Raw genomic sequence first — 19367 nt, forward strand, 5'->3', positions numbered from 1 at the left:
CACCGTATCCATTGACAACCCGAAACCCATAAATCTCTCAGAGTTGGCCGGCTGTTAAGGTATTTGTTCTAAAATATGTGCGTTAAATGCACTGTAAAAAGTCGCCAATTAATTTTAAAGGACCTTTGAACACGCGGCCTGCTACTCAACACACTGGGCATGACGGATGATTTAAAAAATGTCCTGAAAATGCAGTCATGTGTTAAATAGTCATTTTCCGTAATGCTGATTTTCTTCCCATAATGCTTGTACACATATATTTAGGAGTATTTTCCACTGTGTCATCACGGTTTCTTTAAATGTCCATTCGGTGGCAGCTTAACATTAACATTAGTTAAACTGGATGCCTGTCGCTTTGCATCGCTATCTCAGTTATTAAAATCTGCTCTGCGAATTACAGTTTTAAGTTCTTATTTGATTTTAGGTCGATAATTGATTTGGAAGTGTGCCCTGCGAGGAATCTCTCCAATCTCCAAGTGAGACATTGTGCTACGGCTAACATCCAGAAACGGATCATTTAAATTCAGGACCTGCTTCCCCAAATCCGAGAGGAGCTATTGTTGGCCTCGGTGTGTGCTGTCTCCTTTAACTTTTCCCATACATCACATGCCTTCCTAACCTCCCAGCCTCCAACCCCCCACCACAACAGCTGGCGTCTCAGCGAGGGCCCTGACGTTACACTGCCACCCCAGCCTTTCAGTGTACATCAAGTATTGTGGTGTCAGGGGCCCCTAATAGCCTCCGCCGACGAAAAAAAAAAAAAAAAATGCACACAGTAGAAGCAAACACGAGCACGTCATGTGTCCTTCAACACAGTGAGGAATAAAACTTTGTCCTTCAGTGGGTGATTACTGTAACACGGAGAACAGTATAAACAAAGATGTAGATTGTTTTCGTGCAAGTAGACCACTGGATGTGCTAAAGGTAAGTACTTAGATGAACAATATGTTTAAGTGTGCTTCAAAATAAAAAAATAGAAACTGCCACAGTAATATGAAGAAGAAAAAAGAAAATCATGAACGCCTTATTTTTTCCTGTGTGGCTATCAACAAAGGTGTTGCTCTTAAAATCTTCGCTTCCCTTGTGTTTTATCAGAGCCCAGTATGAAAAACATCACAAGATATTGTTAGCTGTTCCAAATTCAAAGCCAGGACTAAGGCACTAATGGTTGGTCTGCCGTTGAAATCAGTTCCAAAAATCCCAAACCCGCACAATCACAGGACTTTCCTCTCTCCTTTGCTAAAAATATCAAGTTCCTATTGGTGATTCAAGGGGTTTGTTTAAACAGAAATCCACACTGGCTTTTAAGTAGCCTTGGTCTGACTTGAAATCAGAACGGTAATTGGGTCAAATAAAACTCCAGAATGGCACTTTGAAAGAAACGGCAGGTATTCTTTAAGTTATCAAACTACATAACTAATATTGTGCTAAGATTTTGAGGGTATAGAAATCTGATGGCATAGAAAAAAAACTGATCTGATGGACGTGACTGGATTTTAACTGTAGCAAGTCATAGAATATGCCCCGAGACACAATTCTAATGCTTCCCTTTGTCACGGCTCTCCATTTCAGAGATTCGCATTGCATTTTTGAATCCACTCAGATTGTGCAATGCATAGCTGAATTTGTCAAGCACGTCAAAAACAAACCGTTCCTGGTACGCAGATTCCAAACTGACCTGTGATGAACTTGAGAACTGTGTATTTCTGCCTGTCAGACTCTGTAGGACCCAGCGGAAAACTGCTCCAACCGGAGGGAGACGGAGCAAGAGAGAGGGAGAAAGCTGAGTGGAGAGAAGACGTTCCCAGATCAGTCAGTGGCTTCATGGAGTTATGTACCTCTGATCCGCCGCCATGGATTGCAATCCGCGATCACTCCTTTTCATTTTACTTCTTTTATTGTCCTGCGCTGTCCCCGCGTTCCCCATCATCTACCCTCCTAACGAAGGTAAGGGAACTCTCAAGCCTCGGACATGTGTGTTTATGCGAGTGCGTGCGCGCTTGTGTGTGCGTGTGTGTGCATGAATGGTGCGCTACGGCACACATCTCGTCCAGTGCTGTGCGCTCGCCACAGACTACTTGCTGTCCAATTTATCTGATAATAACAATAACGAGATGATCCCAAAGCGAGTGAAGGTGACGCCGGGCATCACAGAGAACCCGGATCAGATCACTTACATGCAATAATCCGACCATAAACTTGAAGATAGAGCCAAACAAGCCAGACAGTGTAGCCCAAATTCGGGGATTTTTCGCCAATGGGGGTTGATATTTGTTTTAATGGGGATGAATGAACTGAGCGATGTCGAGACTGCTGCTCCCAAAGCGCCCATGTGGAGTTTATAACGCGGAGAAGAGATTTGAAGAAACTCCGGCGTCTGTGTTTGTGTGAGAGGTTCATGTCTGGCTGTTTTATCCAAGAATCCATTTGGGGTAGACGCCCCAGTTACTGAGTGACTGTAAGCCGAACTCGATTTAAAGGCAATAAATAGAAGATGAGCACATTCGAGTAGTGCGTAAAAACGCGTGCGGCTGTTTTTTTTTTTTTTTATGGTTCTGACCTGAATAAAGTCCTGCAGGCTACTGCGGGCTCTCGTAAACTGACATCTTAAAAACAGGTCCTGTAATGACTGCGTTTAAATGTATATTTAAATTCGATCTCAGATTCAAAGAGCTGCAGAAGCCCGTCGCGTCTTTCCCGTGAAAGTTCCAGTCACTTCGTAAACGACTATAAGCGCGTGGCTTATATTTTAGAACACGACAGACCCGTCCACTTTCTCTTCGAAACATTGAACTCGAGTTGTCGTAAAGAAGAAAAATAAAACAAAACAGGAGCTTGATTAACTTTGTCAAATGTTGAAATACACTGGCACTATAAACACTTGGATTATTTGTTGCGGGGAGGAGAGAAAAGACAAACGCGTGCTAAGATGCGGAGTCCCGGCCGTAACCGTTAACACTCCACAAAAAAAGGGGACGCAAAACACATTTGAGTGTCGGACATGGCAGAGTTCAATGTACATCGCGTCACAAATGGATAAGAAGCAAACTCATTCCCCGTAAATCTACACGAAGGCTAAAATCCACGCTGTGCTCGCACTAATCTATCACTGAGAGGTGATCCGACGCGAACTGTAACCTCGCTCCAACACAGAGGTCTCACTTTAGATCAGGGGTTTAATCCTAATATCGTCAAATGAACTGATTTAGTGTTGATGAGCCTTCATTAGGTGGAATCTGCTGAGTAATTAAATGTCCAGCGTGTGCTCAAAACCACGCTCTTTATCTTCCTGCCGTCCGTTTAGACGACTGCAAGAAAGTGAGACTAAGGATGAGTTTGGAAAGTTTTGGTCAGGGAGTTTATGTGCAGCTCCAAACGATCAGGCCTAACTGGTTGAATAATTCCAACTTTTTATAGATCATGAACTTAATGAATGAAATGATCGATGTCCAGACCACTGGCACCTGCGTTACTCTCGTCTCCTAAATTACACTGGATTTCCTCCTTATCTGATTTTTTTTTTTTTTTCGTTTTTTAGATGTTTCTTTTTCTTCAGTTTTGAATATAAGATGATCATTTCATAAAAGAAAATATAACCTTCTTTGCAGTTTTGTGCTCGTGTGCTCAACTCAAGTCAGACAAATATCTCTGGGTAGCTGTTAATACAGTGCAAGAGGCCAGTAGGTTGAAATTTCTGGTGCTTATAGGAACACGGGTGGAATTCCGTGACCAAACCAGATAAAAAGTAACGGAGTCACAGTCCTTGGGCCTACTGTAAATCGGCGTTTTTCTCCCACTCAACAACTGCTAAGTAATAGCCAAGATTGAAGCAGTTGATAGATATATAACACCGATAGACAGCGTGCGTTGGGCTCGGCGATGAAAAAGAAACAAAACCACAAAAAAATAAACATCAACTTAACAAAAATATACAGTAGTCTACTGTTAAGAGTGTGTTTATGTGTGTGTGAGCGTGAGACTGAAAGAGAGGGAGAGAGAGAGAGAGAGAGACGCGCACACAAACAGAGAGAGAGAGAGAGAGAGTTTAATGGAGAAATGAGAGAGAGAGAGAAAGGGACTCAGTTGGTGTGTGCGGCTCTTAATACGAGCAAAGTCAGATAGATAAATCCACTCGCCGGTTTACAAGTTAGTTGGGACAGGAAAAGTGCCAAGTGTCAATACAAAGAACAAATCAGGTAATTAAATTCACCTTTCCGAGTCATAAATCTGCCAGAGTGTGTCAGTATCGAGCTGCTCCCTCTCTACATGATATAGAAAGTCATGCAGCAAAGATATGGATCAAAAAAGAGGATAAAAGACGCTTTGAATTAGTGGAGCGCTGCTTCTTTCGTCTGGGTTAAACGTTAAACAGAGCCCGAGCGAATGCACAGTGATTGTGTACAGTCGGTGCGGGCTGTAGCCTCCACCTTCTGAAAGAACTTACATGAAAGTCTCAGCTTTTCAGTAGGTTAACACAGCCTGTGTGATCCATGCGTAAAACCAAACAATTTTTTTTATTTTTTATTTTTTTATTTGGTGACTGATAAACTTATTGGTGTGTAAAAGCCACAAGGCAAGTAGTGTAGCCATTTTAAATATATTCATGTCCACACAGACAAACCACAAAACATTGCCCTTAAAGTCAGGGTTCATATGACCAAAGGATAAGTAAAACTACACTGGCTTTTGAGTATTTATTTCTGTATCATTGTTATAATAGTTTTATTATTGTTATTATTATTGGCTGTCAAGCTGCTGGTGACCGAATCTACCATATAACGCGGAGTAACGCGGAGTCGAATATGAGAACAAAGTTTTTTTTCCCCCTTTTTTAAATAAATTAGAAAATCGATGACTATAAAAGGATCGTATGTAAATTCGTTGACCTATTACTATTAAAGCTGACAGTAAATTAGGAAATTAGTCAGTGGCCAACTTACAGATGAACTTTTAACAGTCTTGATGGGAAAAGAAATGAATTAGTTGCATAACTATGGAAGATAAATGACGGAGGAAGTCGGGATTTATTTGTCTTTAGTATTCCACATCGACATGTTGCCCCAAGAAGCTTTTTATTTTTATATTTGCCTTTTTTTTTTAAATTATATTTTCATTAGATCCTAATGACTTTGCTTACAACTTCTAAGGGAAAGTTTGGTGAGAAAGCCTGATGAATAATATTCAAAGTTTCGGATTCAGACGTGAAATATCTGATATTGTCTTTTTTCCTCCAAATTTTATATATGTATAAAAATAAATAAATAAATGAGAAAATTGCTTTGCTGTAGTTCAGCGTGTCCTCTTAGCTGGTGTAACGTTGGCCCGCTGCGGGACGTCAGGAGGCCTCGGGTATTTTTAGCTGGCGGTAGGGAGGCTTGGCCCGGAGAGCCCGGCGCAGCAGTCCCGCCGGGACGCATGAGCGTGTGTGAGCGATGGTACTTTTTTCAGTGGTGTTGGAAATGAGCGGGCGAACAGAATAAACCCATCCTCTCCACATAGCTTGGAGGCCTATATTTACATGCGCGTTGGCCAAAAACGCTGACCTAATCATGGGGATCTGGATCCTCGATTTCACCGGCATGTGTTCTAACGATTCAGGTGAAACGATTTTTATTTCCGTGTCTGTGCGCGAGTAGGGTTTATGTGTGGAGATATATGGTTATAGCCTATGTATGTGTGCAGGAGTGGTGGATGCCTTTATGTGAGGGAATCTGAATGTAAGGGACGTTTAAGGTGTACAGTAGGTGTAAGAGGAAGAAGGAAAGAAAAGGGAAGAAAGAAAGAAAGAAAGAAAGAAAGAAAGAAAGAAAGAAAGGAATGGGGGCAGAGGGGTTGGGCAAGCAGCAGCAACATCAGACAGAGCGACTCTGTTCTTGAATAATTCATAATGGGAGGTGAACACTTCACCCTTTAACACAGACACAAGTCGCCTTGCTTTGCCTGCAGTGCGGCCTGCCAACCTTCACATGCACAGAGCCAGGCTGCAAAGACAAAGCCACATCCACTTTTTTAGATAATTATATCTCTATTCTATTCTATTCTATTCTATTCTAGAGTTTGGATGGACTCTGATCAAGCCCTTGGCCCCAAAATTTTGATTCTATTTGACTCTGAGGATTAACTATCCATGCATATCCGGCTGGGAAGTGGTTGGTGCAAGATGAATTAAAATCTGTGCCGTGCACTCATTACATTGTTAGCTTGGATGTTAAATTCCAAAATCACAGTGGTCATAATAAGTGCTCTGCATATGTAATCTGCCCCAGTTGTCCTCATATGATGTAGTGACACTGGGTCACAGAGAAAAAGAAAAACAGATATCCTCCATTTGTCAGGGTTAGTTTCCGCGCGTGGTGTTTGACGGGTGGTTTAGCTTCACGTATCGACTCACCTGTTTCTACCTCTGTGATGTTTTTGCACCGTCCCGAACAGCCTGGCTGAGTTTGCTTTTAATACTCGTGGTTCCCGTTCAGAGGCGCTCCCCGACGGGGCAGGAGCTATATGCTTGGCTGACGCTAGCTTGCTAACAGAGTGCGAGGGAGTTGGAGTAGGAAAGACGAAGCAAACGTTGGTGTGTGTGCTCTTGTTTTGTGCCTGCTTGGTTGCGCATGTGCGGCAGTAGGTGCACGTTTTGGGGAATCGTCTGAAACAGAGGAGTGCGTGGATACAGTGGAAGGGGGCATGCGCAAATGCGTGTGTGCAGCATTTTGCCACCTCTTTTCTGCGTTCATTCCTCCTGTTTCTTGGATGAGGATGCAAATTTGTGGTGTGATCTTTTCCCTCCCCTGTTCTTTATGACAGTCAGAGTGTTTGTGCATTGTGTTTGCAAGTGTACGTGTGTTTGTGTGCACGTGTGGGTGCTGATTTCTGCAGCCAAGTGCAGCTGGAGGCTTTTTCTTTTTTTTTTTTTTCCTCCTGCGATATGAGAGCTGTCTAATTTTCTGCTCTCAAATTCCCTCGCTCGGCTCAATTTGAGTGGTGGGCTCGGCTCGTTGAGAAATGTAAATTGGAAGCAATGGCCCTGGATCCTGAGCCGCTATTATCTGACATGAACAGATAGCTTCATTAGACTCTAATAGGAATGTGTCTACTGCCACTCAGCTGGCTGAGTGGTTTAGCACGGCTAACGTTCAGGTGAGCCTCAATTTAGTAGTTTGTGAGCCTAGAATTTGATAATAAGTCTCCATGTGCGAGTCTTCCAGTTTTTTTTTTTTCTTTTTTTTGCTGATATTTAACAGACTTGCCTGGAGAAAATGAGGATCCCCATCTGAACCTTTACTCTGGTGTGAAACAACAATTAGCGCGCAGACCCGCAAAATCACTTCCCTCTGCACATTTACTTCATGCTGCTGGTGAGGGGGGCGGAATTGTGTTTGACTTTAAAAGCTCTCACTGTGCCACAGCAGTCCTTTGTGACCCACAAATATTTTCATTGACTTGAGATGTGTACACGCTTGCTTACTGGAGCTTTGAGGAGAACGCAGGGAGAATGTATTCCTCATATTTTCATAGTGAATCGAGTCACAGCTGCAGGGCCTAGCTGCACTGCTGCTTCACTTGTGTGTGTGTGTGTGTGTGTGCGCTCGTGCGGGTAAGCCCGTGCGTGAGTGTACGCTTGATTGTGCGGGTATAGCCGTGGACTGCTTGTGCTTTCGGCAGGACGAGGACAAAGAAGATGAGTCAGTTTTGCTGGAACAGTGGACCTTAATAGCGCTTTATATATCAAACGTTATCGGTCATTTGCTTTTTCGTGCAGGTCACTTAGTGTGCTTCAGTGTAATCATACAATATCACAAGCTAAAGGCTTTGGAATAAAAGCTTTTTGTTAAAAAAAAAAATAAAACTGAAACATATGGCTCAATATGTGTGCGGATAACGGTCACGTGCATCATGGTTGTATCACCATTTATCACACTTCAGCCCACTGGAGTTTTATCTGTTTATTTTCTCTTCACACTACACCAGCTTCTCATTCACAGCTAGGCATCGCATTTTTTCACAGTTTGAGAAACATAATAATAATAATAATAAAAATTCATTTAAAAATGTAATTAATTTAGATAATGAACACTGCCAACTTAGCTCCAGGGATTTTATCGGCGCTATATTTATCATATCTCAGCTCGAAGTCAAGAGCTGTAGTAGCGATCGTCCTGTTCTTGTGTTACGAAACAGAATTTGTGGCGAACGGCGCATTGCAGTTTGACTAACGAAGTGGGGCATTCATTGGGCGTAAAGCTGCCTCCACGTTCCTGACTCTGTGTTTCATGACCCATGAAACACGGAAAACTTTTATCTATTTGTGCGTAAGGAAGATACTGTATGTCAGAGTCAAATTAAAACTAAAATATCCATGTGTGGTTAAGCCACCCGCCCTTTCCATCGTCTATGTTTACGTGGATGACACTTCAACCGGACTGCGTCATAAAAGATTCCAACGTAACCTCTAAATAAAATGATCCGATAAGGTTACTAAGAAGCACCAAAGAATTATTTTACCCCAGCTTTATTGACAACATTGAATTCATTCAATATGACTAAGACCGGCCGATGTTTTCAGCGCCACGGCACATTGATTCTGGCTTAATTTATCTTTGCAAACGCTTGTTTGAACAACCTGGCCGTGCTTCTGCCCCTCCTGGAAACCTGTCTCGTCACCCGATGTTTACCCCACATGGGGCAAACATCCACACAAAGAATGTGTTTGTTCCACTCAGGGAGAAATGAGTGGGTCGAGCGTTTGTGTGCTCAATAGGTGGCTGATATTCTCAGTTGGATGGGTTATTATGAGCTTTAGGCTATCGCTTTCAATCTGATTGTTATTTCCTTCGGATTGGGTCACATCAGACCAGTCTCTTCTTATTCAGATGGTCACATGAGACACTTAAATTTTGATAGGACAAATATTCTGAATGTAAGTGGAATACTAGGGTCCATGTAAACACAGCAACTGTCTTCTTACTGTTGGTTGGTGAAGTTGGGCAATAAATGTGCTATCAACAGCACTCTCTGTGACATAAAAAAATATTTTCTACTGTCCTACTGACGTAGCTACTATGCTGGTACCGTAACGTTTTCTATATGAAACTTGTTTTTTTCAAGCAAAAACCTCATTGCACCATCACGCCAACGGAGCTTCTTGTCTTCTTTGTCCTCTGTCATATTCCCTCTATTAGTCATGGATTTCCCCTCCCGGCTGCTTGATGTCTGTTTGAAAAGAATGGATTCCTGGCAGGACACACACATAAAATTGTATTTCCATTCATTATAAATGGATTTATAGTTTGGTTTCAGTGTGGCCAATTTAATTTCTGACCAACCGCTGAAACTGGTGATTGCATTTGAATTTCGATTCGACGCAGTTTTGCTTTACCTGGGCGCAGTCCGATCTCCACGGGTGTATGTGCGGCAAGGTAGAAACGGGCCTCAGACGGGTCAAAAGCATTAGTCTTCAAACAGAGACATGTCTTGTTGTGGTTTTTGAAATGTCGGCTGCACTCGGGTTCGGTGCCTCTTCGGGATATTTCCGCTGCTTGCCCAGCCAGCTCCTGCTTTGATGCCCTCCAAAGAAAGAAAAGAAAGCCGACTTTCGCTGCAAACATGGAGTATATGGAGTGTGTGTACGTGCATGCGTGTGTGCGTATGTGTGTGTGGCAGCTGAGTAAACAGAGTCGCGATCAGTGCTCGAGGTTGGTGATCCCTCCTGTGGGATTAGATAAAGGCTAATTGGGGCTAACAAGGACTAGACACTCATATGTTGTCTTTGTTTTCCTCTCTCTTTCTCTTCCTCACCACAGTCAACCTGTTAGACTCTAAAGCAAGCCAAGGGGAGCTGGGATGGATTTCCTACCCATCGCATGGGGTGAGTACCTTTAATCTCTATATTTACCCACATCATGCCTGAATATGCTTATATATACATATAGGAGGCAGATCCACTAACATGAATAGAATGTGGGCTTCGGCCATGAAATCAGGATTGTCAAACTCCTGTGGTCCTCACTATGCCATGTTGAACGCCTGAGCCAAGAGCAGATTAACCCACTTTTTTTTTTAAGGCGTTTTTTTTTTTTTTTTTTCATTCTTTGTGTCGCAGGTTAAAGGTTAAGCGTCCGGAGCTTGCCATATGGTCAAGCAAGATGCTTAAGGGGAAATGTCCTGCATGTACTGTATGTGTGGGTGTTTGTGTATTTAAATGTGTGCGTGTGTGTTTAAAGAAAGATTAAGGCATTAAAGGATTTTAGTTTGTGTGCACAAAAGCATCCGCAATCGTGATAAGCTTACGGTCTTTTTTAGCAAATATCACATCAACAACAGAGGCGGTGTTTTCGCTGCTGCTGCATGTAAACTTTGGAACTGCACTGCAGACATTTCACTTGTTAATCCATTTGTTGCACCACTTCATTCCCGTCTGTCGCAGCATTTTAATACAGCAACTAGTGAATGTTCTTCATCATGGCATTTTTAAACGGGAGATGGTTAAGTCTCTGTTCAGAGACTGCAGCCTTTCGGTAATTGCGAAAATCTTTTGCAAATAATTTAAAAGGTGTGTTTTTTGCCTTTTCAATAGATGTGGGAATAGTACAGTAAAAAAAAAAAAAAAAACTAAGACAAAGCAAAAAAAATAAAAACGACGTTGCAGCACTTTTGGAAAAAATCTCTGCAGCCTCATCTATCAGTCTCTCTCTACCCCCTGATCCCTCCAGTGGGCTCTCGCTCAGCGTTTATTTGTCTAACTAGTTAGACTACTGTGCCTCGGGGTTGGCCCTCTGTTTCACACACACACACAGAAAGAGACATACACACACAGACACACACACTTCCTCGTTTTTCCTTTATTAAGTGTTAGAATTACTCCTTGGCAGTGGCTTAAGGTAATCCAGTCATTTGTTCCATGGAGCTGCCAAACCTTGTTTCCCTCGGTCATATACAGCGCTGGCACCGTCAGAACGCTCAAGAGTTTCTTCATGAGGTTGGACCACAATGAAAAAAAAAAAAAATGACCAAAAGGAAAAACTGCAGCCTGCTTAAAATGCATTTAGTCCAAAGACAATTGCAGGCTATGCAACAATTGCGTGACCAATTGAAGGACGAGATTGATGTTGTGCTGATAGAAGTAATTCAAGTGTGAGCAACTTGGAAAAATTTGTGCGCCGATACTGAGCGCTTTATCCAGCAGTGGATGTTGGAATGTGCGACGGGGGTTATGCAGTTTGCGCAGCAATGTCTGTCTTATTTCAAGTCATTTCCTTTGAAGACGTTCAGACGAGAAGCTGTTTATGCAGTTCATGAAAACGCTGCAGGAGTGGGAGCCAATGTCATTCTTAAATGAGAATGACTCCACGGAGAAAGGGGAGGGAACGGGGAAGGATCAAAAAGAGGGAGGGAGATAGAGGCGGGGGGGTGAACACAGAGAGAGGGGAGGACAGGAAAGAATGAGAGAGAGAAAGACACACAGAGAGAGATATTGCTGATGATCAAGTCCTCAAGGTGAATCATCTGTAATTACTCACGTCATCCACTGACTGCGCTCCGATAAGCAGCGTGCCCTGAGAGACTGCTGCTCACAAATGATTTCTCATAATGTGGCAGTGGCACTGAGCCCTCTCTCTCTCTCTCTCTCACACACACACAGACACGCATAGACAAACACTCATTCACATTGATGGAGAGGCCGTGGCTATTGGCCCGCCGAGACACAACGTGCTCCGGTCAGAACAAATTAAGAGCTTAGCCTCCCCTGGATGTTCACTCCGGAGCCTCCGACTGGACTGTTGAGTGTGTGCCTGTGTGTTTGAGTGGGTGTGATCCAGATATACTTTTATCTGTCTGGGAGGCAGACTGATTGCTTAGCAGTGTCCAGGGGGCTTAGCCCATCACTAAAGAGTGTTGAAGATTACATTCTTGCATGCTTTGAAAGCATTCTTCAGCAACAAACCAACACCCCAGACACTGGCTGCGAATACAAAATAGAATTAATGGTTACATACAAACTGAAGCCCATTCTTCATACTAACAGGGAATACGACAGCGCTGCTACTCCAGCCTGGAACTTTGCACTGACTGAAAAGTTTCTGCCTTAATAAAGACAAGTTTAAACCATATTTTGCTGTAAAATAGATGCTTCCCTGTCTTCCCAGTCAACATTAAAACATAAAAATGGGATTTTGTTATTGTTTGTGCAGTAAAATATCTTCTTTTTACATGTTTAGGCTCTATAGTACTTTGGCAGTCAAGGATGGTATTAACTAAACTTTTGTATTACACTGCCAATGCTTGAGATCTTTAGAAAATAGCTTTGGAGAATAGATATGGAATATTTTACTAAAAACACATTCACATTTCAGCTCTCCAGTCTGGAAGAAGGAGAAACAGGGGGTGGCAGACATGACGTTTTTATATTCCACACTTCAGTCAGCCTGCTGTCTTTCTTGCCCTTAAAGTACAGACCCTTGTTTCATCTTCTTTAGTCACCCAAAGGCTTTTAAAGCCCCCTCCTGTGTACTGTGTCCACCCCATCTGCGAAATCAGCCTGACCGGCATAAACCGCTCCCCCTTCTCCCCCAGAAAGAGCGAGAGTACAGGGAAAAGCCCGTCCATAAACAAGGATTAGCAGGGTAAAGCAAGGGACTAGAGATGAGGAAGTGGAGGTATAAAACGTGTTCCAGCTACATTCCTCTCGGTAAGACCAGCTAATGCAAACACGTACGGCTGACAACACGTAGCGGCGTATATTCAAATTTGAATGAAATACAAACTATGAAAAGTGGTCCAAGGAAAAAAAAAACATTAGAATTACAGACCTCACATCCTCCTTCTCCGGTGCGGTTTAAATATACACACAATCAGAAAGCTGAAGAGTTCCCAGCATCTTTTGGAGATTGCTGTCGGTGTGTCCTTGAGCAAACCATAAACAAGGATTAGCCGGGGCAAAGCTCGGAGGAAGGAGGAAGAAGAGGAGGCATGAAGTATGCATTCGGGTTTTCCTTTGGTAACACCGGCCGATGAAATGTCCTCTAACTGATACGCTGCAGTTGTCGAGCCGGTGACCCAGCCGACCTCTGCGGATCCCAAAACGTAAGCTGGCTCTGCATTTGCTGCGGACGCGCCGGCTCTCAAATCCCCTCTCCAGCTGTAGAGATGCAACGGACATTTGGAAATGCACAGCATGTCGGTTTTGTTTTTGTGTTTCCTCTTTTAGCTTTTGTGATCAAATAGCCAGTTTTGGAACATAAAATAATAAATGGAAAATTGAATTAAAAAATGTAAACAGAAAATGATCTCAACTGATTCATACACTCAACATAAAGGAGCATGGATTTTATTAAAATGAAGTAACAACAAAAACAACTTTTGTCATGACTTTGCTTTACTAAATTAAAATTTAATTCTGTTTTTTTCAGCACTATAAAATATAGAGCATGATCGATCTTTCCAAAAACTCAAGTGCTCCAAATGCATTGTTACCCTATCCTGGTCCATATACTGGTCCATTAACTACCATTGACCTGAATGCCTTTGAAGTGGGTGAACTGGTGTGCTGACTCGGTGACTCTGAGACGTGCCTGTTGCCGTAGTTATGTCTTGAGCAGATCGAGTTACCACACTTCATTTTACTGTCCCGTTAGCTGCTTCACCTACAGCACAGATCAGAGAAACCAGGGGCAAGATCACACCAAACTGTGCCCCAGCTGTGACCATCAGGGGTCGTGGTCAGAGGTCACAAGGACTGGTGTAGGGTCCTGGTGTTGTTATATATCAATTAGAGGGCAAAGGGAGGGGAGTTGGGCCCCCCTGGAGAGAAACAAGGGGGTGGCTGCTCAGTTTAGACCTTTATTTATCCTGGTTGACACACAGCTCCACACATTCTCAGGGGGAGCTGCCTCTTCTGGTGGCAGAACTGGTGGATAAACAAAAACAGCATAAAACAAAACCAAAAAAAAAAAAAAAAAGTACATTCGCTACACTGGTATAGTGACTACTCACAGCAAGATATTTCTAGGTTCAGTCATGTGTAGAGTGTGCATGCTCTTCCTTTGCCTGGGTGGGTTTTCTCTCTGTGCTAGACTGTCCAGGGTGCACTTTGCCTTTCGCCGTAGCTGGCATTGGCTCCAGACCACCCGCAGTGGTGCCCACACTTTTTTGGCTTGCGATCTACTTTTACAATGACCAAGTCAAAATGATCTACCTACGTTTAAAAATGATATACAGTGTATATATACAGTATATGTATATACACCAATCAGGCATAACATTATGGTAAATAACACTCCTAAGTAAATAACACTGACCATCTTGTACATACGATGTTCTGCTGAGAACCTTTTGGACCTGGCAATAGTGTGGCTGTTACTTAGACATGTAGCACCCACCTAGACCAGACCAGGGACCTCCACCCCATAGCAATGACACTCCTTGATAACAGCAGCCATCCCCAGCAGGATGCAGCCTGACACAGACACACAGTTTAGGAACAACTCAAAAAAAAACATGAAGAACAGCACAAGGTGTTGACCTGGCCTCCAAATTCACTAGATCCCAAACTGATCAAGTATCTGTGGGATGATCCACAGAGGCCCCTCCCCTCAACCCATAGGACCCAAAGGTCCCCACTAACAGCACTCACAGGACAACTTCAGAAGGCCCATGTCGATTCTCTTGTACGTCAACCAAGTGTCAAATGCCGTTGTGAGGACAGACAATAGACTAACATCTAAAACATTTTTTTATCTTCTGGCACTACCTTGGCGACTTATCAGTCGAACAACGTACTGGGCGCCCAATGTACTATATGTGTTTACTCTACCAAAACCTTAATCGAAATGCATTGTTTTTGACATGTTGCAAAGTGGTTCTGCCCGCCGTGAAGCATCAAATCTGACAGAAATATAGCAGAGGACAATGAGCCCCCACAATTTTTTGACAACACTGAATTCATTCAAGAGAAGAAGATGACCAAGACAGGTTACTTTTAACGTCACTGCACACATCACTTCTGGCGTCGTCCTTCTTCATCATCGACACTACTTTGAACAACTTGTTGTTTTGCTACTGCCTTTTCTGTCCCTCTTGGAAGCTCGCCACATAACCTGATGTACCGTATATTACATGTAGATGAAAGGTGCAGAAAGAAGGTATTTACATCAGCAACAGGGAACCATTGACATCAAGCATTCTCAACATGACTGAAAATTCCTTCCAGTATGGGCATTTTGTTCCAGTTCAGGTAAATAGTTGAGGTAGTTTTTATTCAGATTGAGCTAATATTGAGCAAAATATTATTGGTGGAATACCATGTAAACACGCTATCTCTTTTAGCTAATGTGAGTTTAAAGATGGCTAATGATGCTCCTCACTCTCACTTCCTTCTTGTCTGAAGGACGCAGAAACAAGCTTTAGATGACTAATGAAGGGAAGTGATTCAGGGTTGGAGGAGTTCATATTTATGATGTAATGTTTAGGAATGCTGATGGGGGAGGTTGGGCTTTATCTCTCTCGCTTACTTTGGCTGAAACTTCCTCAAGTTTAGTCACCTTCGTTGTGTTTGCGTTTGCCAAAGATTTCCAAAGACGGCTTACAGCGAAAGCAGACAACCATCACTCACAGTTGCTTTAGATTCAGCCCAGGTTGCATCATGTTGGTGGACGTGAAAGTACATAAAGGAATTAAACCTCAAGCCTCTAGCTCACACGGACATCTGCAGAGTGAGACTAAATAGTGTGCACAGACACATTCGCAAACACAACAAAAAAGCAATAAAGAGTGCTTTCTTTCTTAAATATTGACTGCTCTATGCATTGCTGTTTATTGAGACCAACATATAGAGCCATGTACTAACTTCATGGTTCTATGCGCATATTTAAACCTTTTTTGTTAGTTTTTTTAATCAGCTTTTAGTCACAATGCAAATACGTGTAGTTTTATTTATACATATAGCAGGTAATACGTCTGCAATGATTGCATTTGCATGAAAAGTCTTAAATTCCTGGTTGTACAGCTTTTAAATCTGGCAGAAAGACACTCTTTAACTATGACAGAAACATATACATACTCCCTATATCAAGCTGGGTCCTAGTAGCATGCTTTCATCTCATTATCTTCAAGTACATTGTCTTATCAGACGCAGTGTCAACACGATCACTTATCATTGTGGCAGATCCTGTCCTCCCGTTGCTTTCTGTTGACTCAAAGCCTATCAGCAAACATTTTTGCACGTCATCACATCATTTTTATATACATATTTAAACTCGGGTGGGTGGGTGGGTGAACTCTTATAGTTTAGCTTCACATCACTATATTTAGCCCCGACCCGATTCTGCAGACATTTCCTTGTTATTGTTAGACCAACGGCGAGCTTGAACTACGCCCTGATAAATGAGGTGGCGCCAAAGAAAACATGACGGGGGAGACTAAACACCAATGGAATCACTCCCCTCAGTTTTCCTTTCACTTTATCTCTTCCTTTTACTTTTTTTTTTTATCTCTGTCACTTTTTCTTATCTTTTATTTTCCTCTTCCTCATTCTCTCTCTCTCTCTCTCTCTCTTTGGGGGTTTTCATTAACTTTACTTTGAGATGAAAAGAAAGTGGCCATCCTTCAGCCTGAGAGCTCCTTGAACACCAGACTCTCAAAGATACGCGTCACACCCACATGCCCACACACAAAACCATGAAATAGAGAACCGACACCTTCATAGCTCGCCATTAATTTCTGCGTTCGGGCTGAAGGCACCTGCTGTGTTTGCCCTCTGTTAGACTATAAACACTTCACTTGAGCCTTATGTGAATGTATATGTGTGTGTGTGTGTGTGTGTGTGTGTTTTCCATTGATGGCCGTGTGTTGGGAGGGCTAATTTAGTTTCCAGTTTCAAGAAAGTATTTTCTTTGCATAATTCTGTCTCTGTAGAAAGCACTCATTCAGGCACACGCCCACAGAACAAAAAAACAAAACAAACAAAAAAAACAGACAAAGCATCCATTTGCACATTTGCGCCCATCCGTTCTAATGACTGTCATTTTAACCACTATGAGCCCACTCTTTCAGGTGTTTATCCATTCTTCATCGCTCTGATTCACTGTTGATTTGCCGGGACAGCAACGCCAAAGAGCATGATCAATGAGTCTTCCCGCTGTGTTGAATTCAAAAGGAATGACCCCGCTCTCTTTTTTTCTCCTCTCCCCTCTCTTTGCTTTCTCCCAGTGGAGGGAAAATGTAAGATAGACACGAACGTTCCTGGTATACACTCACATCTGTCTTTACGTCGTAGCTTCTTTCGTTTCATAGTGGATTCAGCACGTTTCCTTTAGTAGCAGTAGTACTGTGATGCAAATAACCAAGACTGCAGCTTGAAAGTCCTCACTTTTAGAGAAAAAAACATGTTAGTGCAAGGGTGGGAAAAAAAACGCTACCAGATTTTTGTTAATATGTAACATCAATTAAGCAGCTTCGCACAAGTTTAGAAAGATTGAAAAGGGGGTAATCGCACTTCATGGTTTTTACTCAGAGATGTTTTCACAGCCTCCTAATCTAGAAAATTTGGCTAAGGCAGCAAGTTTGCTTTTAATTAATTGGAGTCATTTCCAAGAGATCTGGTAGTGTGATTTTTCACCCTTAAGTGTTTATTAGATGCTTAGTTTTCAGCAAGAGTGAATCTGGATCTAAATAATTCATCTGTAAATGCTTACAGGGTGGAGATAACTTTATGTTTTTCTCTGCTATCTTCCCCTCCTCTCCTCTTATTCCTCCTTCCCTGACTCCAAATACCTACTTTCTCACGGCTTCCTCTTCAACTTTCCTGCAATCTTTTCGCTCCCCTTGAACTTTTTACTTAATCTTTTCTATCACTTTCCTTATATCTATGCTTCTCCTGCCATCTCTTTCTTTGCATTCCTCTGTTATTTCTCTCTTTCTTTAATCTTTCCCCTTTCTTCCTGTATTTCCTATGCCTGTTGTCTGTGGCTCTTTCTTGTCTCCCTCTGTTTCTCCTTTCGACCTCTCCTTCTCTCCATCTTTTCCAGTGGGAGGAGATCAGTGGGGTGGATGAGCACTACACCCCCATCAGGACCTTTCAGGTCTGCAATGTGATGGAGTACAGCCAGAACAACTGGCTTCGCACCAACTGGATCCCTCGCCAGTCAGCCCAGAAGATCTATGTGGAGCTGAAGTTCACCCTCAGGGACTGCAACTCCATCCCACTGGTCCTGGGCACCTGCAAAGAGACCTTCAACCTCCTCTACCAGGAGACAGACGACGACCAGGGCACCCACTTCAGAGAGCATCAGTTCTCCAAGATTGACACTATCGCCGCTGATGAGAGTTTTACCCAAACAGACCTTGGTGATCGCATCCTCAAGCTCAATACTGAGGTACGCGAGGTGGGTCCCATGACCAAGAAGGGCTTCTACCTGGCGTTCCAGGATGTGGGTGCCTGCGTAGCTTTAGTTTCAGTGAGGGTGTACTTTAAAAAGTGCCCACACACTGTGAGGAATCTGGCCTCCTTCCCTGACACTGTGCCCATGGACTCCCAGTCGCTGGTGGAGGTCAAAGGCTCGTGCGTCAACCACTCCAAAGAGGAGGAGCCTCCACGAATGTACTGTAGCACAGAAGGAGAGTGGCTTGTGCCTATTGGGAAGTGTCTATGTAACCCAGGATACGAGGAGAGAAGCAGCACCTGTCAAAGTAAGTCTTCTTTATTTCTCAACAGTCCCCTCACAGTTGCTTTATAATACACTGATTGCATGCATCTACTTTTCTTAGTACGTATTTATGTCTTATGTCTCCCCTTCACCTATGCCATTTTGGAACCTGTGGCCCAAACTGATTTCCAAGGCTGCAAAAGGAAACTGATGTGAAGACTCTCACAGTTCATATCTGTCAACCCTGATGCTTTAAAGTCAGATGCCCAGTTTATGTGTGATGTGTTATCCAGGTCTTTGAACTACTGGGTGCAGCTTATAGTGGTAATCTTCTCTGTGACACATCATTAGCTACATGTTGATCTTAACCAGGGTAGCTAGGATGGGACTGATAACACAGAAGAAAGGAGAGGGCTGGAGTGGATGGTGAATAATGGAATAGTTGCGGTGATCGTAGTGGGTGCTGGTGAAGACATGAGCGGGTCATCATTTGAGTTGGTTGCAAAAAGTCATACATTATCTCACCGCAAACTTTGCCTTTCATTTGCCGACTATCGTGACTGCTCTTGCTGTCTGCAGCATTGTCATCACACATGTTTTGCAGGAGACTGGTTTTCATTGTTGGTAATTGGTGATTGGAAAGAATGAAAATGTCAGAATGATTGCAGGCACTAGATGATTTTCTGGCTGCTGGTGTACTGACCTGTGCCAGATTATGTACTGACATACTGC

At 42.9% G+C, this 19367-nt stretch overlaps 1 protein-coding gene across 3 annotated transcripts in view; it reads left to right on the forward strand.

Moving 5' to 3' along the window:
* Positions 1 to 811: 811 nt before the first annotated feature.
* The window catches only part of epha3 (eph receptor A3), a 93799-nt gene continuing 75243 nt past the window's right edge, over positions 812 to 19367 (forward strand). For all 3 annotated transcript variants that reach the window (XM_084545047.1, XM_084545048.1, XM_084545049.1), the window contains exons 1-3: positions 812 to 1947; positions 9798 to 9862; positions 18018 to 18678. In XM_084545047.1, the coding sequence (XP_084401173.1) occupies positions 1854 to 1947; positions 9798 to 9862; positions 18018 to 18678 (820 nt within the window). In that variant the 5' untranslated portion in view covers positions 812 to 1853. The remainder of the gene's footprint in view (positions 1948 to 9797; positions 9863 to 18017; positions 18679 to 19367) is intronic.

The sequence above is a fragment of the Chelon labrosus genome (assembly GCF_963514085.1).
Source record: "Chelon labrosus genome assembly, chromosome: 5".
NCBI classification, from domain to species: Eukaryota; Metazoa; Chordata; class Actinopteri; order Mugiliformes; family Mugilidae; genus Chelon; species Chelon labrosus.